The 25,553-nt window shown below is 42.3% G+C and overlaps 4 protein-coding genes, 1 non-coding gene and 1 pseudogene across 5 annotated transcripts; 3 read left to right on the top strand and 3 right to left on the bottom strand.

Annotated features, from left to right (window-relative positions):
* Window positions 1-280: 280 nt before the first annotated feature.
* On the bottom strand, window positions 281-1,519 carry LOC127764444 (myosin-4-like). The gene is made up of 3 exons (XM_052289325.1): window positions 1,050-1,519; window positions 760-969; window positions 281-643 (listed from the first exon to the last, which is right to left on the bottom strand). Exons 1-3 carry the CDS (start codon window positions 1,275-1,277, stop codon window positions 281-283), a joined length of 801 nt encoding a protein of 266 aa, XP_052145285.1. The 5' UTR covers window positions 1,278-1,519.
* Window positions 1,520-2,792: 1,273 nt separating this feature from the next.
* On the top strand, window positions 2,793-15,057 carry LOC127762275 (DExH-box ATP-dependent RNA helicase DExH11). Its single transcript, XM_052286720.1, has 22 exons — window positions 2,793-3,004; window positions 3,106-3,648; window positions 3,752-3,832; window positions 3,926-4,043; window positions 4,195-4,397; window positions 4,519-4,626; window positions 5,121-5,222; window positions 5,532-5,732; window positions 5,848-5,958; window positions 6,445-6,512; window positions 7,445-7,811; window positions 8,064-8,219; window positions 8,297-8,407; window positions 9,064-9,117; window positions 9,812-10,069; window positions 10,776-10,885; window positions 11,894-12,047; window positions 12,581-13,043; window positions 13,467-13,681; window positions 13,962-14,200; window positions 14,350-14,476; window positions 14,557-15,057. Exons 1-22 carry the CDS (start codon window positions 2,876-2,878, stop codon window positions 14,767-14,769), a joined length of 4,131 nt encoding a protein of 1,376 aa, XP_052142680.1. The 5' UTR covers window positions 2,793-2,875; the 3' UTR covers window positions 14,770-15,057.
* A 91-nt stretch (window positions 15,058-15,148) lies between these two features.
* Window positions 15,149-18,337, bottom strand: LOC127762276 (protein SUPPRESSOR OF K(+) TRANSPORT GROWTH DEFECT 1-like; annotated as a pseudogene).
* Window positions 18,338-18,777: 440 nt separating this feature from the next.
* LOC127764902 (U2 spliceosomal RNA) lies at window positions 18,778-18,974 on the top strand. Its single transcript, XR_008016042.1, has one exon. It is a non-coding gene; the product is annotated as a U2 spliceosomal RNA (small nuclear RNA).
* LOC127764128 (protein SCO1 homolog 1, mitochondrial) lies at window positions 18,787-23,481 on the top strand. Its single transcript, XM_052288958.1, has 8 exons — window positions 18,787-19,694; window positions 19,792-19,902; window positions 20,005-20,193; window positions 20,305-20,395; window positions 21,402-21,614; window positions 22,086-22,175; window positions 22,315-22,447; window positions 23,112-23,481. Exons 1-8 carry the CDS (start codon window positions 19,602-19,604, stop codon window positions 23,215-23,217), a joined length of 1,026 nt encoding a protein of 341 aa, XP_052144918.1. The 5' UTR covers window positions 18,787-19,601; the 3' UTR covers window positions 23,218-23,481.
* Window positions 23,482-23,508: 27 nt separating this feature from the next.
* LOC127764127 (uncharacterized) lies at window positions 23,509-24,812 on the bottom strand. Its single transcript, XM_052288956.1, has one exon. The coding sequence runs from the start codon at window positions 24,754-24,756 to the stop codon at window positions 23,509-23,511; it is 1,248 nt and encodes a 415-aa protein (XP_052144916.1). The 5' UTR covers window positions 24,757-24,812.
* Window positions 24,813-25,553: the final 741 nt, after the last annotated feature.

Raw genomic sequence — 25,553 nt, 5'->3', positions numbered from 1 at the left:
CACCATAAAATTGGTACGGGGATTTGATTGACGCGATGAAACATAACATTCTTATTTCTATTGGTGTTTTTACTCTGCACTTTATAGGAGGTTCTTAGCATTTTAGCAACCTTTATATCAAATGCATGCCTTGATAAAAACATCAAATATGTAAAACCACACTGGTTTTTATCACTACAAGAAACAATAACACACACACACACACACACACACACACATATATATATATATATATATATATATATATATATATATATATATATGATTATACGTTATGTGGTTAAATCCAGCATATGCTTCGATGTCTTCCCTCTAAATCTAGCTCAGCGGCCATGGCTTTCCGTAGTCGAGCTTTGTAATCCTTCTTCCACATGCAAAACTTTGACTTGAGCTTCTCGAGGTCATCAATGGAATTCCCACCTTGAGTGCTTGGCTGCCATGGCTCCCTTGACTCCACGAGCGCTTGGCTCTGTTGTCGGAACTCCGTGCATGTACCACGAGCAATGCCCGCATAATGGCGAGAGCTGTGCGGCAACCTCGCCGATGTTTCCTTAGACATCTTCACGTGGGATTCTGAGGATTCTTGGCGATCATATAGTGACAACATTTCACGTGATCTCTTTTCTACACATTCTTGAGCCACCTGCGAGATTCAGACAATCAATCGACGTTAGTTAGATTATTGTCACTTTGTCACGTGAATGGCTGCAAAAATGGTTTGATTAATTACGTAGCTGGTGATAGTGTTATGATGCTGACCTGTAGAGAAATCATTTGTTCATCAATAGTTTCCTTGAGAGAGCTGAGCCTAATCTCGTGTTGCAGCCACCTAACATGGTAACCCTCAAACTTTCGTTTCAGTTCAGCATTCTCCTCCTCTTTCTGCCTCAATCTCGCCTCCGCCATGGCCGCCTTCCCCTCAAGCTCCTCAACCAACGTTGTTGTTTTGTCCTTTGCTTCTTCTTCCTCCTAGCAATCCAAGCCATACTGATAACTTGATTTGCACTTATTATTATGATTAATTCATCATATAATTCAAATGATGGAACCTTGAGATGTGATGATGACCACGGTTGCAGTGTCCATGGCCCTGAGAATTCGACAATGACATGCCTTTGTGGCCGCGATGGATGTCGTCGGCATCGTGGGGTCGGCCGCATGGGAAGAGGTGGCGATGGCAATGAGTCGAGGACATTGTCATCGATTAACACATTGTCGCCTCCTCCTCCTCCTCCTCCTCCTTCTCCTGATGATCTCCCCATCATCGGATTCAACATCACCTGCAAGGAGCTTAGAGCCAATGTCGCTATGATTGGCGGGCTCTCTAAAGGATCCCAAGGCCAGCGACCCTTATGACATGGAGTATGAACGATTGATAGATTATTGTATTAGCATCAAGAATCAGAGACATGCGATCAAGCATTGCATGATCGTTGGATAAAGAAAGCTAGAAAAAAATGTAGATGCATGCATGTATTGATGAATTCTATGAGGCGAATGGGGAATGGCATGTGGGATGATAGCACCATGGATGTAGGATCTTCGGAGAGATTAGAAAAAGTATAAAACTCTAAATTAACCATATGGCCCCTAAAGATAGTGCTATTAGTTTGTTAATTTTAGAGTTTTTTTTCTTCTTCTTCTTCACTTCTCTTTCCATTACCTTTTTAAAATAGGCAGTTAAAGTAAGATTAAGAATCCACTAGAAACTGTACTGACCACAAAAACATCATACTCTATTTAGCATCACAGTAATAGATTTTATGTCTCATGATTTGGATATTTAGTCCAAATATAAAACAGAGGTGAGACTTTGATGGCAAAAGGTGCTACTCCACGAGCAAAGGTGGAAAAAGATTGATGCTCCATGAGTATGGTATTTTGACAAGATTACAAATTTTTGTTGATGTCGGTGAGCGGTAAAATACACACCAATACAATCACTTAATAATATTCAACATGGAAAATGGTTTACCTTACCTAGTGGGTTGTTTTTTTTAAAAAAATAATGGATTACATTGTTGCACGGATTATTGTGAAATTTCGTCAAAAAGGGTATTTCTATTGGCAAATCGTGACAAAAAGTACATTTTTTTAAAAAAACATTTTCCTCCCAGTGAAACTCAAAATAGGTGGAGTATGTATTGTTTCGAGAAATTGGACATTCCACCACCGCCAAAAGAGGGTTTTGCTCAAATGCCACTCCGCGGATTGGATTTGTTCAAAAGTCACTTCCAACCAATGCCAAACCGTTGTTTTTCCATATTCGTCATTTTACAGGATTTCTACCTTTTTCGCACTTGACTTGCCCAAAATACCCCTTCGTTCGGTTAAACAAGATGAGCTGGATGCGCCCAACGGGCCATTGGTAACGACCACAGGGAGGAGGAAGGAGGGCGGGTTGGATGCGGCGGATGCGACGGGTTGTGCACCAGTTGTTGCCATAGAACGGTCTCTCCGAGCTCGTCTTCGGCAAGAGCGGCGCGTCATCGGCGAGGACGACATCGGCCGCCGCGACGGTGGCGGGGAGAGCTCAGGTCTTCAGCCGTCTCCTTCAACAACAACAAACGGACGACAAGTTTAGTTCATGTGGGCAGGAGATGGAGATGGCAAAGGAGTAACCGACGATAACCAAAGCGGTATTTTGGTCAGGCCAACTGCATAAAATAATAGAAATATTGTGAAATGATGAATATGACAAAAGAAACGGTTTGATATCAATTTAGAGTGACACTTTAACAAATCCAATCCAAACAGTGATCGAATGTCCAATTTCTTCTATTGTTTCTGCGGGTAAAGCTGAAACTCCCCAAAGCACCAGTTCGTCTTCCGTCGAAAAGGGAAACGGACCGCCTCCTCATCGGCGGCGGTCTCCATGGGCGACCTCACCACCTCGTCGCCGGCGAGCGAGGTGCCGTTCCGCGTCAGCTTCTCCGGCCATGGCGGCCACCTCCGCCTCGACCCCACGCCCAATCCGCCCAGCCCTATACCCGAGTTCGTCCTGGTACGCGACCCACTGCTCCCCCACCTCCTAAATCACGCGTTTTACTCAATGTTGCGGAAGCGTAAACCCTAAACCCATCGGAGGTGTGATGGCGATCGCAGCCGCCGGCGTACCCGCCGGAGAGCCCGAGCAGCGTGAAGGAGTACCTCGAGGCCAACTACCTCAACCCGGAGCTCCACCTCCCCACCGCGGCCGATGGCGCGAGGGTGTGGGATTTGGATTGGTTCGAGTTGGCTAGGCCGCCGCTGGAGCCCTCCGCCGCGCGCACCATGCTCGTGCCCGCCTGGGAGCCGCCCTTCCGCCGCCGACGGCCGCCATTGTCGTCGTCGTCGTCGCGGCAGGAGTCGCAAGTGTGGGATCCTGAGTCCGTGCAGATGGATATGAGCGACGTGTTTGATTCGGGCACCGGTGGGATAACGCCGCGGATGCCTGGCCCTGCGAAGGACTTCGTGAGGGGGAGCGTGAACAGCCGCCCGTTCCGCCCAGGGGGCCTGCATGATGATGCGGCTGCGGCTGCTGCTTTGGAGAAGGCATTTCCAGAGGGTGCACGCAATGGGGATTGGGTGCACGAGCTTATGAGCGGAGGGCCAGCTCAGGTTAATCCTCCAGGATTCCGCAAGGGATTGGACCTGGGCAATTTGAAGGTTTGGTCCTTAATAGTGTGTTGGTTTGTTTTGCAAAGTAATGTTTGCTGTCATTGTGCTAAGCTGCGTCTGTGCCGCTATTGTGTGCACTATATTCCTATAGGAGTACAAAAGCCATTGGAAGTGTTACCAGGATGGAGAGCGTGTAGATGAGCAATCCACATCTTCATCAAATGACACCATGGTACCTCGGTTCATATTCTAAACAATTCAGGATTCCACAATTTGCCAGTTTTGCTATTATACATTATAATCTGAATGTCTCATGTTCTTGCAGGATAAGTACTCAGTGCAGTTTGATGATCTATTCAAGATAGCATGGGAGGAAGATTCTGACGACAAGGTGCCGCGTGAAGATCATGTTCAGCAATTGGTTGGAGATGAGGAGACCAATGGTAAATTTATCATCCTCATACATCATATCCTCGATTCACATGAATATCTTCTCTTGTGGTAAATCATGATAACTGTCATCATCCCCATTTTTACTACAAGGTTTAAGTCATCTCTGGTTTCATGCTAACCTTCCCCCTTTTCCAACTGCAGATGTTGATAAACAAAATATTAGCAAACTGCAAAATGCTTCTGAAACTATAGAAAATCTGGACATTGAAAAACAGAAAGGTGGTGCCCAAGGAGATGTTTCTGAACCTCAATCAGACTTGGATCAAATGTTATTGTCCTCAGTTAAAGATACTAGCAGAGATTCAAGTGGGTCAGGTGATGGCAGTATGGCAAAGGAGGGCAAGGTAAGTGCATTTCGTGTTTCATTTTGTCGGACACTTTCTCAATTGTGCTTCTCATTCCATAAATCTCATTGATGCATAGATATGAAGTAGTGATGTTTATCTGTTTCTATTTCACTTGCAGGTTTGGGCACTTGTTGGTGGGGATGAAGACATTGTGACTAACTTCTATAAACTTGTTCCAGATATGGCAATTGAGTATCCATTTGAACTAGACAAATTCCAGAAGGAGGTAAGCTATTCATAAATGTCTGCACCTTTGTTTTCAATGTCTTATTTTTCAATACCGACAGGAATATTTTCTTCTACAAGCACATTTTGTTAACATGGATTTTTTGATAGCACAACCATGTTTTACCAGTGAAGGATAAAAACTCCATGCACCAGCAATACTTTAACTATGCATATTTTCCCTATCAAGTACCACATATAGTAAAAAAGAATAGTTTCAATGCAACCAGCAACTGCATTCTACTTCTGTGAGTGGCCTATGACTTGTCACTCTAAAGAAGTAAAAAGCCCCATATTTTTGAAACAAAAGGTTTGCCATTGAATTTTCGGATAAGGAAAAAATTATGAGAAATGCATTCTTTCCTCCACATCTCCTGTGGGAATCATTTATTGTGAGCAGACCCTAATTACCATAACCTTTTTGTTAGTAAAATATATGCTACTAAATGCTTGATATAGTTGCTGATGTGTAACTTTCTATTCTGCCAAATATAGGCTATATATTATCTTGAGAAGGGTGAATCAGTCTTTGTGGCAGCTCATACATCAGCAGGAAAGACGGTTGTTGCAGAGTATGCATTCGCTTTAGCAACAAAAGTACGCTTGCTTCACTGTTCCTTTTGGGTATTCTACTTTTCGTTAATTTGAAACCACCGATCCCTTCACTTGAGTACCTCATTAACCCAGTGCTTGTAAAAATGAACATAACTTATATTTACTTTTAGTTGATTTGAATTCTGCATTTCTGATAAGAGCTCAGTTTTGCATTTCCTCAGTAGATCGATATTTGCAATGCCTGATTTGTACATACTTCATTGTGCTGTTTCTATTTGCTTACTATATAGTACATCTCAATAAAACAATGTTTGCATGGTCCTTGTGATGACAGCTAATGTTATTATGCAGCACTGCACCCGGGCTGTCTATACTGCTCCCATTAAAACTATCAGCAATCAAAAATACCGAGATTTCTGTGGGAAGTTTGACGTGGGACTTCTCACAGGAGATGTCAGTATCAGACCAGAGGCAACTTGCTTAATTATGACCACAGAAATATTACGTTCAATGCTCTACAGAGGTGCTGACATCATACGTGATATTGAATGGGTACGCTGTCTCAGTTCTCAATTCTTCATAGTTCATAATGTAATATTTAACTTCCCACCTTATATTTTAAAAACTTATGGAGCCATGTGCCGTGCGTGGATTATTTTGCAATCAGGTAATTTTTGATGAAGTGCATTATGTAAATGATGCAGAGAGAGGTGTAGTTTGGGAGGAAGTTATTATAATGCTCCCGAAGCACATCAACATTGTCCTTCTTTCGGCAACGGTATGGATTTAGTGAATACTTGTGTTTAACTATTGGCACCCAACTGTGATATCTAAGTTGTGTTGCTATCAACTGCTAAGACTGTCACTCAAATTATTAAGAATCATTTCAAGTATGCAAAAGCATGACATACCATTAGCCCATTAATGGATTAACTATAGTAACTCAGAAATAGAATAATAGAACCATTTATAGTTTACTGTCTCTTAAAATAATTAGTGGAGTACTCTGACCTTAAGGTGATTTTCATAGAAAGTATGGTTGTGCCAGTTTTCTACTAAGCTACTATGATACAACCACTTATACCTGATAAGGCTCAGCCCAGGTTAATATGGTTTTTGAATGCCAAAAATATCTTTTAAATACATCATAGACTTTTTTTTTCTTTTCCTTCTTACAAAAAGCTCAAGCTTGTGAGTTGTGACCTTCATATCATCTCTCAGATTGATATTTATTTTGGAGTTGAGCTGTAACATTTCTATTTAGGTTCCAAACACAGTTGAATTTGCTGACTGGATTGGTCGAACAAAGCAGAAGAAAATTCATGTCACATCGTAAGTGTAGTTATACCACTTTTAAGCAAGCAAAATTGCATTGTAGGCCCCTTAAGGTATTTTATTTTGTGCGATCAAGCCACTGGTGTAGTTTTATTGATCTGAGTGCCTTTAATGTACTATCTTGTGCAACTAAAAACTCACCATTGCAACTATTTTTGTTGATTTAAACCCTATGGCCGTGAGGATTCTCTAATCGGATTCTTTTTTTCCCTAAGGACCAATGATAAAACACAATAGCTTGCTAAATATTTTAGAAGATTTTTATATCAATAAAAGTAGCATCTTTGTTGTTTTATGTAGGTTTCTTACACAAAGCTATATCACTAATTCTAGATAGCACTCCCTCCATCCCCAAATATAAGCTTTTCTAGGTTGTTTAACAAAGATTGAGAAAAGACATTGGTGTGCCCCTCACTAAATGAGGGATGCATGGTGGTGGAAGGGTGGTTGGGGGTAAGATGGGAAGAAATTTGAATGAGACGTGATTGATGAGACAAGTATTTTTCTGGAACGCTTATATTTGCGGACAAATTTCAAATGCTTGGAATGCTTTGGATGGAGGGAGTAATTAGTATTTAATTGCCTTTTCTAGTTTGAGATTCCAATATTTATTGATTCAGTTGGTGCATGTACTGAAATACTGAATACATTAGTTGAACTGTTGAAGGTGTGCAATTGGGCAAATCTCAGTAAGTGGAAGGGCTAGGGATTAATTGAGCAAACTCTGAGTACTGGATGGGGGTCATTTCAAGAAAATAAGACCAAATCACCTTATTTTCTTACAACTGAATAATACAGCGTATTATTATTTATTACTATACATCAGTTGAGTGGATTATAGTGTCTTTACCTTTGTAAGTGCAGAATTTTTTTAAACTACTTCCTATTACAGTTTGCATCATACCATTTTGCTGCCATTTGTTCATCAGGACCAACAAAAGGCCTGTTCCCCTGGAGCACTGTTTGTTCTACTCCGGAGAAGTGTTCAAAATATGTGAGAAGGATGCATTTCTTACTCAAGGATATAGAGAAGCCAAGGAGGTTTTTAAAAAGAAAAATTCGAGCAAGCTTGGAATGAAACCTGGTTCAAAACCAGGAACAACTGCAGTGCGTGCTGGAACTCAAGGCAGAAATCCAGATACATCTAGTAGAGATAGAGATCAGAAAAATCCAAAGCACCATCATGCCAGCTCATCAGCTGCTGCTGTTCAGCAAAGCACCTCTGGGCCACGGAGATCAGAGTCTTCATTCTGGATGCCCCTCATAAATAACCTTCTGAAGAAATCCCTCGTGCCTGTATGTGAGAATGATAAAATTATGGCATTTATCTTGAGCAATGAATTTCATAACATTTTGTTCTTTTGAGCATTAAATTTATATCAAATTTTATTATTCTACTCTCCATTGTGCATTCTGAAGTACGTAATCAATTGCGAAGTAACAATTGGTCACAGCATATTGGTCATTGATTACTGTTCCCATTCATCATGCCAGGTCATTTTACATTTTACAAGAGCTTTTCTGACATTTTATATGGTTCTTTGACAGGTGGTAATTTTTTGCTTCTCAAAAAATCGATGTGATAGATCAGCAGAGAGCATGTTTGGTGCAGATCTCACCAGTAACTCAGAGAAAAGTGAAATCCGCCTCTTCTGTGACAAGGCCTTTTCACGCCTTAAAGGATCTGATAGGAACCTTCCACAGGTGATCTAGTAGCACAAATGATTTTAGTCTGACAATCTTATCCTTGTTTCTGTTTGAAACTTTGGTTTCCCTGTTAGGTTGTAGGGATACAAAGCCTTCTACGTAGAGGGATTGGAGTACACCATGCTGGACTTCTTCCTATCGTCAAAGAAGTTGTTGAAATGCTGTTTTGTCGTGGCGTCATCAAGGTTAAACTTTGAACATGTTGTAGTTTTTTTTGGTAGTTAGTTTCTTTAGAAAGTATCTAAACTTCTTCAAGCTTGAAGAGAACTATTCCATGTACATAATCTATACTAGTTTTTCGATATTTGCTACTCCCTCTGGTCATAAATATTTGGCGTTTAGGACAAGATTTAGTCAAACTTTTGAAATTTTTTACCATTAATAACTTCTCAAATGTTTAGTTTTAAAATGGTTCATGTAGATTTGCCTTGAAAAGTACTATCATAACATCATAAACTTACTAGATTCTATAAACATATTCTAATATGAAATTGATGGTCAAAGTTTCTAAAGTTTAACCAAATCTTGTCCTAAACGTCAACTATTTATGACTAGAGGAAGTCGATGTTATGAAAAAGAAGGGGCCATCATATCCTGCATTTTCTAAGTCAGTTTTGCACAATACTCAATAAGAGTGTCATCTATCAAAGCTTTTACGTGATTCAACACATTGAACAAATGAACAGTGTAACACTGAAATGACATTTGAGATCAAATCACATCGATGCCATCTATCAGATACTACCTTATTCTTTTCAACATTACATTAATCAAATAATGCATGTTCTGATCCATTCATTTTTTTAACTGAATGTCAACCTTGACTTGGAGTCAATTGTAGGTGTTATTTTCCACTGAGACATTTGCGATGGGCGTTAATGCTCCAGCAAGGACGGTGAGGCTCTATTTGTTCTTTTGTCATATTGAGGATTTAAATACCTTTTCATCTTGTGTCAAAAAAAGCTTATGCAAGATCTGGCTCTATGTGACCATACCACTTGCCTTTTGTCATCTACTTATTAGTTTTTCCCATATATGTTTGAATAATGGGAATGAAACAATCAGTTTTTCTATCATTTATTCGTGCATAACTTCTGCTAATTCTGATATTTAAACATTTTAATAGTTTCATTTTCACAGTAATGCAAAAGCTGAAGAGACTCTTTACTCATGATGTTGGAGGTGAAAGTCAACCTTTTATCTTGTCATGCTTATTGATGCTAGCATCATCTACAATTGCAATGTCGACCGCATGTAGACAGACTTCTGTTTAACATGCTTTGGACTAAGCCAATTTTGAATGCATGACTAGTCTCTTTCCACATTGGTTACACACCTTTGTTGTTTTAAAAACTCAGTTTGTTGTGTACAGTTATCATGATTTCCAGTTTTCCTTTTGTTGAAAAGACAGGTTATGTAAACTATAAATGTTTGTCAGATAGATACATACTTTTTTTTCTTTGTAATAAAAATATTAAAATTAATTTAAGCTAACTGCAGTTCTTAGTTACTCTTGCTTTTCCCACGCTTAGCTCAAGGATCTGGTAAGCAAGCTGCAATGCTCTGACTTAATTTTGCAAATCTAACAGGTCGTGTTTGATTCCTTAAGAAAGTTTGATGGAAAAGAACATCGGAAGTTACTTCCAGGGGAGTATATTCAAATGGCCGGGCGAGCTGGTAGGAGAGGGCTTGATAACATTGGTACAGTGATCGTTATGTGTCGTGATGAAATTCCCGAAGAAAGTGATTTGAAGAATTTGATTGTTGGAAAACCAACTCGACTAGAATCTCAATTTCGGTTAACATACACTATGATACTGCATCTTCTACGTGTGGAGGAACTCAAGGTACACTTATATAGACCAATTAGAAAACTTTCTGGCTTGGCCATTCCTCTTTTTTCAAATTCAATTCCATATTTCAATTTGGCTATGTACCCTTTGGTATTTCTTGAGCTTTTGATCATCCAGTCACACATTAAAAATATCTGTTCGAACTTTGAAGACTGAAAACTGAAATATAAACTAAACATATGTTTTTAAGGTGTGATGAGTTAGTCCATGATATAATGAAGCGTCTGCTATAAAAACAATCCTATTTATTATTTATTTGTTCACAAAGTTCCATTTCCATGACTGTTTTGACTACTTGATCAATTATGCACTTGGCATTGACTCTGCATAGGCATGGGAGGAGTGTGTGATTAGCTTGTGCTATCTATAATTAGTTTATAATAAGTTAGGGAATAGTGAATGTGATACAACTTTGTTGAGTTCCCTTTTCTTTATGAAGGCATATGCATGATTTGACTATTCAAGGTCCAGTAATGTTTCCGAACTACTGTCCCTGACCATTGTACATTATGTGTAGGTTGCACTGGTTACTTCACTATCTCTTCTTTAATGTAAAATTCCGATTGTTATATTGCTGAACAATGGGTGAAGGTAGCCCCAGGACAGTGACACCATGTCTTAGATGTGTGCCATTTACTTTTCTAAATGTACAATAGGAAAAAGTTCTCTCCTTGGCTTACATTGATGGATTTGCTCACAGGTGGAGGACATGCTAAAGAGAAGTTTTGCAGAATTCCATGCACAAAAGAATTTGCCTGAGAAGGAAAAGTTGCTTCTGCAGATGCTTCGTCAACCCACGAAGACAATTGAGTGAGACATTAACCTATCTTCATGAAATTGATACCATGGGTACCAATGTTTTCAATGCAAATCCTACTTAAAAACTGCAAATAAAAACTAGCGTAGTTTCATTGACATAGGAAGTTAACAAACAAGGATGGTTGTGTTCGATTTTTGATTTGGACATGCAAATTCTAGATACACCATCCTTGGTAGAATAGAACTAGCACACACCTTTAGCATAAGAGATTTGGCACAGTTAACTACTACCTCCGTTTCATATTATAAGTCGCTTTGACTTTTTCTAGTCAAACTTCTTTAGGTTTGACCAAGTTTATAGAAAAAATTAGCAACATCTACAACGCCAAATTAGTTTCATCAGATGTAACAGTGAATATATTTTGATACTATGTGTGTTATGTGTTGAAAATGTCAAACGACTTATAATATGAAACGGAGGGAGTAGTAAAGAAAGAGGTGAGAGAAAATACCACAGTAGGCAAATGTGTTTGGTGGAGGTTGTCTGAAGTTTTAGAAAAAGAGAATCATCTCTTCCTAGGTCTCACTCTGTAGAAATTATCTCATTGACGAAGATATTAATAAGCACCATCATTTTTCACACAGGACTTGGTGATGTTACATAGATGCAGAGGTTTAGATGCTAAATCTGGGAGTAGCCTTAGGCCACTACGTTCCAGTTCTTAACCGCATCAGAATAGGGATGGGGGTACGACTTTATGGAAACATCTAGGGGAAAAGACCAAGTATCTGGTTGGGTTTGCGCATATAGCAGTCATCTGTCGATCTTTGGTTGTTAAGAAAATGCAGCAGGATGTTTATAGAATTCCATTGTTGTCTTCATATCTTTTTTAGTGGGCTTTTAACCATTCCTTTGCAATATTATCTATGTACCATTATCTTACCTGCACTTTGTTTTGATAGGCATTGATTGTATGAAAGTACCCATGAAAAGTAGCACCTAGTATAATGCGAACAATTAACTTCTTCTATATGTCTTGTTCTTTCTTATATTATCAGGTGCATAAAAGGAGAGCCGGCTATTGAAGAATACTACGAGATGGTCTTAGAAGCTGAGGCACACAGGGAGTCTATTACGGAAGCAATTATGCAGTTGCCTGCTTCTCAACAGTCCCTTACACCTGGCCGTCTGGTTGTTGTTAAATCCCAATCAGTATGTATTCATCCTATTGGGCTGCCTCTTGTGCACAATTTCTATCTGTTTGTCTATTCCTTTTTTATAATAAATTTATTTTTTTATAGCCGTTTTCCCTTCCCCCCAATTCTCGTACTGTTTATTCAATCGCCGGGCCGGGCTAACTGTTTATTCAATCAATCAGAAATTATCTTCTGGTCTACTGTATATATTTATGAAACATATAGAGGTAGTGCATAAGAAATGAAAATGAGAAAATTAGAAGACATCAATCATTATTTAAGTTTTGCGGATGTCTTCTATATCACTTCAAAATTAAGGGGTAGAATCTTCGGTAGTGTAAGCATCCAAACTAAGGGAAAAACATGTTAAATATCAGGTGACTTGCGAATACACACAAGCCACACTGGATCCCAATAAATTTATGTGGGCTTGAAATTAGTCTGGCACTTTTGGTCTTATTGCTGTCTCTTATTTTTATTTCGGAACTGTATCTAGCAAATGTGCAACAGATGCATTTTCCACATTAAAATTTTCATCTTTTGTGTCAGGATGATGATCACTTGCTCGGTGTAATTGTGAAAACTCCATCTGCTGCACTAAAGCAATATGTTGTTCTTGTACTGACCGGTGATTGCACATCGTCAGCACTAGCTCCTGATTCATCCAACCAGAATGAAAAGGAAGCAGGGGATTTTAAACAAGGATACTTTGTTATCCCGAAAGGAAAACGTAGCATGGAAGATGAATATTTCTCTTCTGTCAGTACACGGAAAGGTTCAGGTGTCATCAATATCAAGCTACCATACAAGGGAGATGCATCTGGAATGGGTTTTGAAGTTAGAGCAATAGAGAATAAAGAGATTATGAGTATATGCGCCAGCAAAATAAAGATTGATCAAGTCAGACTCCTTGAGGATCCAAGCAAAACAGTTTACTCTAAAACTGTCCAGATGCTTATAAAAGAGCAACCAGACGGAAACAAGTATCCTGCTGCTTTAGATGCAATAAAAGGTACATTTTTTTTTCTATGGTTAAATTACATATGAAATCTGGTGCTATATAAAGTTCCAGCCAAGCTAGTAAGAAAAAGTTATCTGATATAGTGGTAAATGTGTTCTATAATTTACTACTACTTTCAAAATTATTAACAATTTAGTCAATCTTGTAAATAGGCAAGGTATAGGACTGCAGGGAAATTACCATGTTCTCATGGCTTATAATATGTAACCGTTAATGATGTTTTGACCGGCTAGATAAAATATCCTTCGCTGTCTACCAGATAGTGGATAGTCCTATGCAGTAGCATCTGCATTATGTTTTATGTTTTATAATCTCAGTGATCATGTGCTTAGTTTTACTTGATGTGCATGGTTATTATAAATAAAATAGTATATTGTGTCACTGTCTAATTTCTTCATTTTCTATGGAATACAGATCTAAAAATGAAAGACATGCTTCTCGTTGAGAACTACTATGCTTACCAGAGATTACTGCAAAAAATGTCTGAAAATAAGTGCCATGGTTGTATAAAATTAAAGGAGCATATTGCATTGATGAAGGAGCAAAAGGTGTACAAGGATCAGCTGAATGATTTGAAATATGAAATGTCAGATGAGGCACTTCAACAGATGCCGGAGTTTCAAGGCAGAGTAAGATGTCAAACATATATATTTTTCTCACGCTCCATAATAAGGAATTAGATATCTATTATTTGTGGCACAACAAAGTTCAGTCTCACTAGAACTGGGATTAGAAAAAAAAATGACGTTTCATCCACTCACTTTTGATTTGTTTGGCATATTGGAAGTTTCACGGTGCTACTCTATTGTCTTAAAAAATGAGTTTGATTTTGATAAGCTGGTGTTTTCCAGCTGAGCGCCCGTGGATTGGTTTGTGAAAGTAACATTTCTTACCTTTCCATGTGTGCAGATCGATGTACTAAAAGAAATCTATTACATTGATTCTGATCTAGTGGTGCAACTTAAGGGCCGAGTGGCCTGCGAAATGAATTCCGGCGAGGAGTTGATATCAACCGAATGTCTGTTTGAGAATCAGTTGGATGACCTAGAACCTGAAGAAGCCGTAGCTATTATGTCTGCATTGGTCTTCCAACAAAGGAATACATCAGAACCATCTCTTACCCCGAAACTAGCAGATGCCAGAAAGAGGTTAGATTTAATTCTTTTTTTTAAAAAAAAAAACTTGTGCTTGTTGTCATTTCCTATATGATGCATTCGAAGAATTTGTGCTTTCTGTTTCAAATGCCTGCAAAACACACTTAAGTGCCATTTGTTCTTGTGTTTATTTTCTATTCTAGGATTTATGATACAGCAATCAGATTAGGAAAGCTCCAGAGAGAGTTCAAGGTGCCTGTAGATCCCGAGGAATATGCCCGTGATAATCTCAAGTTCGGTCTTGTTGAAGTCGTCTACGAATGGGCAAAGGTATACATCCTCACGTCACGGGAACTCTTCTGCGAGAGTTATGCAGAATCAGTGTGTTCTTATTTGATCTTTCAATGCAGGGGACCCCATTTGCAGACATCTGTGAGCTGACAGATGTATCTGAAGGTCTCATTGTAAGAACAATCGTGCGGTTGGATGAAACTTGCAGGGAGTTCAGGAATGCAGCTTCCATAATGGGGAACTCCGCGTTGTATAAGAAAATGGAGACTGCGTCCAATGCCATTAAGCGTGACATCGTCTTTGCAGCAAGCTTGTATGTCACAGGGATATGATGCATTTAAACATGCATCCTAAATCCTAAATCTAGGCCCGTGATGTTTGTAAGTAGAGAAATTTCATTTCTGGCTGGCAAATTTATGGGCAATCCCAGCCTTTAACACTGTAACAGTCCATGAGCAACTCTGCATTACCAGGCAGATAGGAAATTATATGGACATGGTAGCATCTCACAGCACTGATACCATGCAAAGAAAGATTGCCCATGCAAGACTTTGTATCAGATCATTCAACTAATCCTGATGCGAGTGCGCACTAGCTATACAGAAGCATCTTACAGATCATTTACAGGAATCAGATGTCACAGTATGACTTTGTATCAGATCATTCAACTAATCCTGATGAGAGTGTGCACTAGCTATACAGAAGCATCTTACTGATCATTTACAGGAATCAGATGTCACAGTATGACAGCAAGATGATGCTAGCCTTCCTCGCCAAACTCTCTGGTGAACCTGGTGTACACCTCCAGATCCTACTCGCTGACCGTCGCCTTCTGCCTCGCCAGCACCTTGTCCAAGTCCGTCCTCGTGATCGGCGGCGGCGTGATCTACAGTAGACAAGGAGATCAGCAACCACAGTCATCGTCTCCCTTAGGGCACGTTCTAAAGTGAGAATCACTTTTGGCTACTTTCCCCGTTTCTATTAGCACGTTTTTCTAACTAATTAATGGTGTGTTTCGAAAACTTTCTTATATAAAAAATATTCTAAAAATAGATAAACTTATTTTTTCAAAAAATTAATAATTAATACTTAATTAATATCACGTTTATCCATAATCAGCGTTTTCAACCTCCGTTTAGACTTTGGAACACGCCCTTATACATAAGCTTCAACGGCTTATTTACAATTTAAAAACAATTTATTAACAAAACTTTTGTCAATGTGTTTTAGCAATTTAAAAGCAAATGTTTGTAAATAAAATATGATGAAAAGACCCTTAAAATCAAGTTTAAAAATTAAATTGTAAAATTTAAATTTCGACTAAAGTCTATTGGCTGAAGGGAAGCTATATGCCACAGAGATGGCATTCTGGCATTCGGGGAATGACTAGGGCAGCCAGGACTCACCTGAGCAGCCAGGCCTTTGGCCGCGAGCTCCTGCATGGTGATCTGCACGGCGCCCGGCCGCGTCGGCCCACACGGCGTCCACGCGCCGCCGTCGCCGTCGCCCTCCGCCGTCCCGAAGAAGAACATGGCATCCTGCGTCTTGCGCACCGGCTCGAACAACACGTCCTTCACCTGCACACACGCGCGCACGTACGCGACCAAGAGATCGTCGGCTATCAAATGACAAGTTTACATGCATACTGCTACAGAAAATGGGATAGGTGGCTGTGGTGTGGCTTACGCAGACGGCGATGTCGGAGCCGGAGAAGCCGTCGGTCCGGCGAGCCAAGCTCTCGAAGTCGCCCTTGGTGAGGCTGTGAGGGGTGTCACCCAGATGGACCTGCAATGCGGATTTCAGATTCAGGTTCAAGACTTATCAAAAGTTTCAGTTTCAAGGTTGCATGTTTGAGAAAATCTCATTGCTCTTTTTGCTAACTTCTTTGTACTTACCTTGAACATGTGCTGCCTAGCTTTAAGGTCGGGTAGCGGAATGTAGATACGTTTGTCAAAACGCCGCCGTACAGCCTGGGAAAAAGAAGATCGATCGATCATCATCACTCAAGCTTATACAATAACACAAACGAGATGCAAAATGTAACTGGAAGAGATAACTGATGGATGTCTTGTAAGTTCTACCTGATCCAGAGCATATGGAGTGTATGTGGCAGCAAGAACAAGGACTTTATCATCGTTATGTCCAACACCCTGCACATCCCACACATTCACAGAATATTTTTTTTAAAAAAACTTAGCTAGCTATGGAGCAAAATTGACAGACACACACACACACACACACACACACACACACACACACACACACACACACAAAACTAAATTTTGCACCACTGTCTTATACTTGCATTCATCAACGAACGTTTGAAGCGAGAGATATGCTACTGCATCAAGACAATTACCTGCATCTGCACGAGGAATTCTGTCTTAACTCTCCGAGAAGCCTCGCTCTCGTTGCCTTACCCGCGTTGGCCACACAGAGAGTCGATCTCATCGATGAAGATAATGGAGGGTGCATTTTCACGGGCCATCTGGAACAGGTTCGTCACCAGCTTCTCACTTTCTCCCATCCACTTGGAGAGAAGATCCGACGAAGATATACTGCAGTGTGTGTCCATCCGTCACTTCAGATTAGTAATTACACTAATAACAGAACAAAGATGACAGATCACTCCATAGTTTTGTCCAAATTTAACAATGCTTAGAGCAGGTACAATAGCAGGCTGTTAGCTAGCTATAAACATATTTTAATGAGATAAACGATGAGAAAGAAGAGCAGCGGCCAGCTGCAGCACGGATTCTAAAACGTAATGTGTATGTGACAGGTGGGACCATATATTAATAGTATAGTACTCCTAAGTAACTATTGTATGAATTGGCTATAGATGAATTGGAGCCAGTAGTGGGCTATACTATTAAACTTTCTCTTATAAACAAAAAGGCACAAGATTACACTATCGAGCAAAATAAAATTAACTGAATTTGCTGAGTACGCTACATAATGAATCGAACGCACGCAACCAATTCGATCACAAATGTGAAAGAACCCACTAACTAATCAACTAGTACCAGTACAAGAAATGAGAAGAAAATCAATTACCTGAAGAATGTGGAATCGGCCTCTGTCGCGACGGCTTTGGCCAAGTAAGATTTGCCCGTCCCCGGTGGCCCGTACAGGAGGAAGGCTTTCCATGGCTTCCGCTTGCCTACAAAATTCAGTAATTTCACCATTCATAAATCGCCGCAATTCACATTGAGTATTCCCTTCGTCCTAAAATATAAACATTTTTTAACTTCGACACAGTCTTCGAGATGCTATTTTGACCAATAATATCTATAAAAATAAAATATTTTAAATAAAAAGAACCACATATTATGATAGTTTGATTAATGATAAATCCAGTAACATCAATTTTATGTGATTGATCTTTTCATATTTTTGCTATTAATTTGTTTGGGATCCCAGTGAACCCAAACTCACCGGTGAAGAACTGCGGGAACTCGACGGGGAGCACGACGGCCTCCTGCAGCGCCTGCTTTGCTCCATCCACCCCGGAGACGTCGCTCCACCTCACGTTGGGCTTCTCCGAGACGATCGCCGAGTGGAGCCCCGCCCGCAGCTTGGCCCGATCCGACTCGTCTTCCCCGCCGCCGCACTTCGCCTTGCCCTCCTCCGCCGCTGCCGCAGGCGGCGTGGCGTCGTCGCCGGCGGTGGGGAGGAGCGCGTCGCGGATCTCCTCGGCGCGGGCGATGTAGCCGGCGAGCTTGGCGGTGATGGCGTCGCGGACCCTGGGGTTCCGCTCGTACTTGAGGTGCGCGGCGAGGTAGTCGAGCGCGTGCACGTACAGCGGCAGTGCCCGCGCGTGGTTGCCGGCGTCGTCCTCCTCCACCGCCTTCCGCACCAGGAGTATCCCCTGCTCCTTCATGCCGCCGTCCATCTCCCTCGCCGCCGGCGAACTCCACCGATCGATCGACTCCTCCCCTTCGCCGTTTTCCACCGGGAGATTTCAAGGATTCGAAGCGAAGGAAACACAAAAAAAACAACGCGAAATTCCCTCGCGATCGTGTAGTCCGACGTGGCCTCTGATGCAAACCACCCGGCCCCACATGTCAGAGAGCGAATTCGCGATCGTGTCCAACGTGGCCTCATATTAAAATCATCCGGTCCCACATGTCAGAGATAAACGAGGCCGAGTTCATGGGCCCAACTACTCGGCCACTTGGGCTGTGCGAGGTTTCAGGCCCAACCGCCGAAGCAGTGGAAGCCGCGGCGCAGGTTGCTGCTTTGCTCTTCGTTGCGTAGTTTAGTACCACCTCGCTTGTTCAGCTCGGTGAGGCGGTCGCGGAAGGTATAAAAGGAGGCGCAGGGCTCCGTTCCAAAGCATACCTTTCTCGGCCTTTTGGCTAAGATCAAGTGTAGTATCTGTTCTTATCAGTTTAATATCTGATATGTGGGCCATGTGTCCACTTCGATATTAAATTTATTTTTTGTGGGGGAGGGTCCACCACAGTGGCTTGCCACTGGGGCCCTCGCGTGTCGCCCAGGCGTTGCACTACAGCCTGGGCCTGGCGCACCCCAACCAAATCAAATTTAAATATTCTATCGTTCCATACAAATTCAGTCTGAATTCATAAAAGTGATCCAACATTAGAACGACCTCTAAAATTAAAAAACAATATTATAGCTGTTACTAAAATAAATGGAACAAAATTTTAAATGTTTGGTGGTTAGGAATTAGTTTCAGCTACTTTACCAAATTGAACAGAATTTTTTCTTCTGATGTGGTATTACTCGTTGTTATTAAAAATAAAATGGAATTTCAACTAGTAAATTTTCTGATGTGGTAGTACTCGTTGTTATTAAAAATATAAAATGGAATTTCAACTAATAAATTTGGTAGTTTGGAAGTTAATTATGCTACTTTACCAATTTTAACAGAAATTTTCTCCTGGTGTGCTATTACTGTTTTGCCCTTGCAATGGGAGAAATTTGAGAGGAATATGCCGGCGACCACCATCTTGCATCGGAAGCAAAGAGAGGTAAAACCTCTCGACCCGTCTCCCCCAAAAACCCACGGGCGCCGCCGCTCCTCCGAGGCGGAGCCAAACGCTCGCTCGCTCGCCTTGCTGCGCACTAGCTGACCAATCCCGTCTCCTTCTCCGATCCGGCGCGCCGCCGCCGCCGCCGCCGCTTTGAGGTGACAACGATGAGGTGCGCCCCGCGTCTCCACGCGCTCCTCTCCCGCGCGCTCGCGTTCGGCGGCCTCCCCCCTCCACCGCTGCCCCGCGCGCAGCTTCAGGTGAAACCCTAGAACACCCACATCGGTCGTGAACGCGGAGGCAACGAGATGGTCTGTGTTGATTTGATGATTTTTCGATGTGTGTTCGTGCTTGCAGGGGATCACTGAGCCGGGTGCCGCATCTCGGCTCGGGGCCGCGTTCATAGCCCGCGCGCTCGCCACCACCGGCCTTCCTGCTCCGCGGCGTCCTCGCGCGCTGCAGGTTCAGGTGAACCCTAGATGCCTCGTCCTCTGCTCCACATCTATAACGCGGTGGCACCTTGATAGGCTGGGAGATTTGATTAGTTGTTGATGCGTGTTCGTGCTGCAGCGGATCACTGAGCCGGGGGCTGCATCTCGGTTCGGGGCTGCGTTCCTGGCGCGCGGGGGCTTCTCCACCGATGCCTCGGCCGCGGCGCAGGACAGCGCGAAGCCTGCCGCGGCGACCGGCGGGGAAGGGGGTGATGGGAAGTCAGGGAAATCTGAGCAAGGGGACGCTGGAAAATCAGTGCGAAGAGGGGTGAGTCCTTCAAAATGTCTTCTACTGGAATCCTCTGTAGTGGAAATCGGCCCAATTGCTTGAAATGGCATTATTCTGTGCTTTATTTGAAGAAATTTTGCTTTCTCTCAGCCGGTGTCGTGGTTGAGCTTTCTCCTGCTTCTCGTGACTGGAGGAGGGATAATTGTGTACTACGACAAGGAAAAAAAGCGTCACATTGAAGGTAGATTACTATGGTGAGTTTGTTTTTGTTTGTTGTGGTGCTAAGATGCCTCTTTAAAAACACATTAGAAGATTGTCATTGTGTTGTGGTCAAATTAACTTACTGGAATTCTATCTGTAACACCTAGGAAGATATTACCTGCGGAATATGTTGCCTAGAGTAACTTTGCAATGATTAATTTATTGTACTGTGCTTTCCTTGTCTTGGTTATTGCTTACTTATTGAACTGAAGTATTACTGTAGAAAATACAGCATTTACTGCGAGCTGTCTCATGTTGTATGTAAGATGGGAGAGGCAAAACGAACTAGCTGCACCAGCAGAAGAGCAGCCCAACTTCGCAGAATTGGCTTGCTGTTGCTTAAGTTCATTTATCCTGTATTGCATAGGGGCCGTGACTATAAGAATAGTGACACCAGTTTCAAGAACAGAGATTCATACCCTTTATATATTATGAAATCACTCCAGTTGCTTCCTTTATAGCTGCATTTTACAAATGCATACCCTTAGTACTTCCTCTGAATCTAATCCATTTGATTCACTTATATAGTCCATTACTGCAATTTATAGACTTACACCCTTCATATTTTTTCTTTAAAACCACTACATTTGATTCCTCCATAGCTGCATTTTCTTTGCACGCATGATTAGAAAGAAAAGGAGGGGGTTTAGAGTCATTAAACAAGAGATGTAAATGCTGCTGGTTAGTTGCTTACCAGTGAAACCTTCATAGGTCGGTGAAAGTACTGCATGGTACGGAAGTCTAAAACCTTATATGCATATGAAAGTTGAAACCCCTATATTACGAACTCTGTGCATTTTTATGTGTTCTTTTCTTTGGTTAAGAGTATATTTTATTCAGTTTTGCCAAACCTCTATGTGGTAGGAATAAAGACAAATGCTTAATGGGAATTTAATCTGTAGTAGGAATTTATCAGGCTCTTACAACGCTATGCTCATTGTTGAATTTCTCATGTATTTTTTTTTCTCTTGGCACATCTTTGCCAGAATTGAAGAATAGAACAAGTGCTGTCAAGCAAGAACCATCAGTAGGCACTGCAGCCATTGGTGGTCCATTCAATCTTTTGAACCATGATGGGAAACCTGTCACGCAAAAGGATTTCTTTGGCAAGTGGACTCTGCTATATTTTGGCTTCACACACTGCCCTGACATTTGTCCAGATGAACTTCAAAAGATGGCTTTGGCAATTGATAAAATAAGTAAGTCGATTTGATTTTTGTGCTTTGGGTACAATTTTGTTGATAACTCACTGTATACATGCTTATAATGTAGCCAAACATCTTGTCCCTGTGCTAAGTGCCATGACGCTGTCACTGAAAAGTTCATTGAAACCAATTGGAATACTCTAGCCTACCCCAACTTGTTTGGAACTTAACTCCAAAGGCTGTTATTGCTGCTTACAAGTTAGGTGTGGCTGTGCATTATTTCACTACCTTACAAATAAATTGCACAAAAATAAAATTTATATACTCTGACATCCATATAAAAGAATACAGGTGTGAACCTTATTTAACTTGGTGATGGCAGTATCCACTTTCCATTGGAAATCTGTTGTGTTTGCTGGAGCATGTCCCTGGACACATAATATATTTTTCTTGTTTTTTTCTATTTCTGTGTCTTTGATTGAGTTCTGTACATGAAACCAATGTAAAAACTTGTGTTGATTTCAGAGGAAAAGGCAAAAATGGAAGTTGTGCCAGTTTTCATCACAGTTGATCCTGAGAGAGATACTGTAGAGCAAGTTCGTGACTATGTTAATGGTACGTGCTTTTGCTTCAACCATTCATTTTGATATCCATACATTTTTTCTTCTAGTAAACTTTATTACCGTTTCAAAAATTAGTTGCAGCTTCTATTTTATTTGCTTTCTAATCATGACGAGCAACCTGTGTTTGGCAGAGTTTCATCCAAACCTAATAGGACTAACTGGCACAACTGATGAGATAAGAAAGGTTGCTCGTGCTTATCGAGTTTACTATATGAAGACAGAGGAGGAGGGTTCTGATTATCTCGTTGATCACTCAATTGTCATGTAAGTCATTTTTAATCTATATTGTACAGTATCATTGCTTAACTTAGACTTGCTGATGGTGTGCAATCAAGATGCCCTAGTAATAGAGTTGTTCTGTCCTATGATACGGCTAATCTATCTGCAACCCAAAAGTGAAATAATAACTCCCTCTTCCCTTTTTATGACATTTTAGAATCCATGTGTTAATACAATATTTTTGCGAAATGAGAACTAGTTTAGACTGTTTTTTTTGTTAAGATCATATTTCATTTAGTACAAACTATGTAAAAATAAAAGTTATTCAAAGTCATATTTTGGAGAACTATTGGGCGTACTGCTGTAGTATAATGGCATCTGTAGTTAGGACATTGTATCTTCTTTTAAGAGATTATAGCACTGCACTACTGCAGTCATTGACAAAAATTTCTCATAATTTTAGGCAGCCTCAGATATGTTGATGCTCCTGCCACACCATTGTTGTTCGTATTCCTTCCATCCTAAAATATAGCAAGCAAAGAGTAAATTAGACATACTAGAACTACTAATCTAGACAGGTCAAATTCACTTCTAGGTTGCTATATATTGGGAGGTTGCGATATTTTGGGACGGAGGAAGTATTAGGAAATAGATAGTATCACTAGTATATCTCGTATGTCTTGTTAAGTAACAGCTCATGTACTCGCAGGTACTTGATGAATCCAAAGATGGAGTTTGTTAAATTTTACGGCAAGAACTACGATGCAGATTCTCTTGCTGATGGCATCATCAAAGAACTTAAAGGGCACCAATAAAGATAGCTGACCCACAATTAATCTGGCAAACTATTTTCCGAATCTCTCCAAAAGATTTCATCTATGTACACAATTGCAAACAATGGGTGGCGCTCAAGGTCAACCCGTAGTTCGTAGCTGTTTTTTCTGCTCATATCATTCATAAAAATTAGGATATTCAAATTTTGAGGCCTTCGACCTCATCAGATTTTGGTGAACCATGTTAAACTTTGAGGCAAAAACTCTACACATTTCATAAATAATACTCCATATATCAGAACTCAATTATGCAGCATTTGGTTATTATGCCACTCACAATTTTGCCTCCCGAGGGAATATCCAAGTCGCATCCAAATCCTGGCCGTCCGCCGTCGTCATCAACGGCAGGAGCTCATTCGGCCTCACGCACCCGAAGGTGCTCCCCCTCAGCGAGCAGCGCTGCGCCCGTGTGTGCCACTCGTCGCCGGTGCCGTCCTCGAGGAAGAAGACCTGATCGGCCCACCGGTCGCCGGCGACGCGCACCGCCCTGGAGCACCACCGCCCGACGAACAGCGCGCGGCCGCCGGACTCGTCGCCGATGGTTTTCACCCGCCTCCACCGCGACCTCTGGAAGTCGGCCCTGAACACAGCGAAGCGATCCTGCAGCTCCGCCGTGTGCTGCCACAGCTGCGTCCTCACCATCGACGAGCGCTGGACCTCCCGGCGAACGAGCAGCAGCTCGCCGCCGGAGTCCACGAGGTAGTGCAGCGTCACGCGGAGGAGGGCGGCCGCCCCCGGTGGCTTGCCGTTGATCACGCGGTCGATGCGGGACACGGCCGGTGGCTCGCCGTCGGCGGCGAGCGTCACGGCGAGGAGGTCCTCGTTGTGGTCGACGGCGTAGAGCTTGCCCTGGTAGAACGCCATGTCTTTGATCCGCCTCCAGCCGTCGCCGCCGCTGACGGACCACGCCGGCGCCCCCGGCCGGCACACCGCGAGCTTGCCGTGCCTCCCTTCGCCGACCACCGCCGCCACCACGTCGGCGGCCGGGGACACGGCGAGCTTGAGCAAGGACGCCGCGGCCTGCGGCTCGCCGGTGTTCTCGCGCGGGAGCCACGTCGGCCTGCACCACCGCAGGTCTCGCTCGTCGACGGCGACGATGGGGTCGTGGCGGACATGGAGACGGGACACGCTGGGGAGCGGCGCCATGGCGGCGGCCTTGGAGAAGGGGTCGACGAGCAGGTACGCGCCGTCGTCGTGGCGCCGGTACAGGAGCCACTCGCCGCAGGAGCCGAGCCAGCCGGCGGCGGCGGGCAGCCGGAACGGCCGCGCGTCCTCCGGGAAGAAGCCGCGGAAGCTGCCGTCGGCGAAGCAGAGGCACGGCGACAGCGGCGGCGGCGCGCGGTGTTCCCGCGCGGACGTGCGCCACGAGCGGCACGTGGCGCCGAAGCAGATGCGGTCGGCGTAGGACGGGAGGCGGCGGAGGACCTCGCCGGCGATGTCCAGCGGGAGGTCCCGCCACGACGACGCCGGCGGCGAGCACGGCGACGTCGTCCGCGCCCTTTTGCGCGGCCTCTGCACCATCTCGTCTGCGCGCAAAAGAGAACAAATGAGGGCACCAAGTTGTCTCTCAAGTCTCGGACACGTATATTTATAGTCTACTGACCATTTCCGATTCGTTTACGGCTTACGGCATTTGGTAATTTCCGATTCGAACAACAGAAATCTTGGTCGTCCATCTACCGGGCTCGGACTTGTCTGCGGTTTTGAAATTTCATTTTGTTTATTTACCCCTGAATGGCTGAATCCCATCTCATATTCTCAACTTGTTCTCTTTGGCCTTGTTTAGATCTTATTTTAAAACTTTACACCTGTCATATCGAACGTTGGAACACCTATATAAAGTATTAAATATAGACTTAAAAAATAACTAATTACACATATTACGACTAATTTACGACATGAATCTTTTAAGCATAATTGCTCTATGATTTGACAATGTGGTGCTATAGTAAACATGTGCTAATAATGAATTAATTAGGCTTAATAAATTCGTCCCGTGATTTACTGACAGATTCTGTAAATAGTTTTTTTATTAGTGTCCGAACGCTCCATGTGACTCCTTATATAATATCCGATGTGATACGCTAAATCTTTCCACCCTGGATCTAGATATCCCCTTTATCTCGAAACAATACTAGTTTCATCAACTCACAAGGACATCGACGTGACCTTAAAAAATACGGAGCAGCAGTACAATTTAAGCCGGTGTAATTCAAAGTGCTAGTCGAATTTATGTTTGCGTGAAATTTGCATATGCAATTTGGGCTTTTAGTTTGTTGTCCAAACTAGTCCAGACTAAAAAAAAATCGTTCATATAA

The sequence above is a fragment of the Oryza glaberrima genome, chromosome 2, assembly GCF_000147395.1.
Source record: "Oryza glaberrima chromosome 2, OglaRS2, whole genome shotgun sequence".
Classification (NCBI taxonomy): Eukaryota; Viridiplantae; Streptophyta; class Magnoliopsida; order Poales; family Poaceae; genus Oryza; species Oryza glaberrima.
This window is presented reverse-complemented; position numbering and strand designations above follow the sequence as displayed.

Bases quoted from the DNA above. Each gene is read 5' to 3' on its own strand.
- LOC127762275 (XM_052286720.1), top strand. From the start codon at position 2,876: ATGGGCGACCTCACCACCTCGTCGCCGGCGAGCGAGGTGCCGTTCCGC. The intron at 6,513-7,444 runs GTAAGTGTAGTT...TTTGTTCATCAG, and splicing joins AAGAAAATTCATGTCACATC to GACCAACAAAAGGCCTGTTC. The intron at 14,477-14,556 runs GTATACATCCTC...CTTTCAATGCAG, and splicing joins TCGTCTACGAATGGGCAAAG to GGGACCCCATTTGCAGACAT.
- LOC127764128 (XM_052288958.1), top strand. From the start codon at position 19,602: ATGAGGTGCGCCCCGCGTCTCCACGCGCTCCTCTCCCGCGCGCTCGCG. The intron at 20,396-21,401 runs GTAGATTACTAT...CATCTTTGCCAG, and splicing joins AAAAAAGCGTCACATTGAAG to AATTGAAGAATAGAACAAGT. The intron at 22,176-22,314 runs GTACGTGCTTTT...TGTGTTTGGCAG, and splicing joins AGTTCGTGACTATGTTAATG to AGTTTCATCCAAACCTAATA.
- LOC127764127 (XM_052288956.1), bottom strand. From the start codon at position 24,756: ATGGTGCAGAGGCCGCGCAAAAGGGCGCGGACGACGTCGCCGTGCTCG.
- LOC127764444 (XM_052289325.1), bottom strand. From the start codon at position 1,277: ATGTTGAATCCGATGATGGGGAGATCATCAGGAGAAGGAGGAGGAGGA. The intron at 970-1,049 runs GTTCCATCATTT...TTGGATTGCTAG, and splicing joins GGTCATCATCACATCTCAAG to GAGGAAGAAGAAGCAAAGGA. The intron at 644-759 runs GTCAGCATCATA...TGAATCTCGCAG, and splicing joins AACAAATGATTTCTCTACAG to GTGGCTCAAGAATGTGTAGA.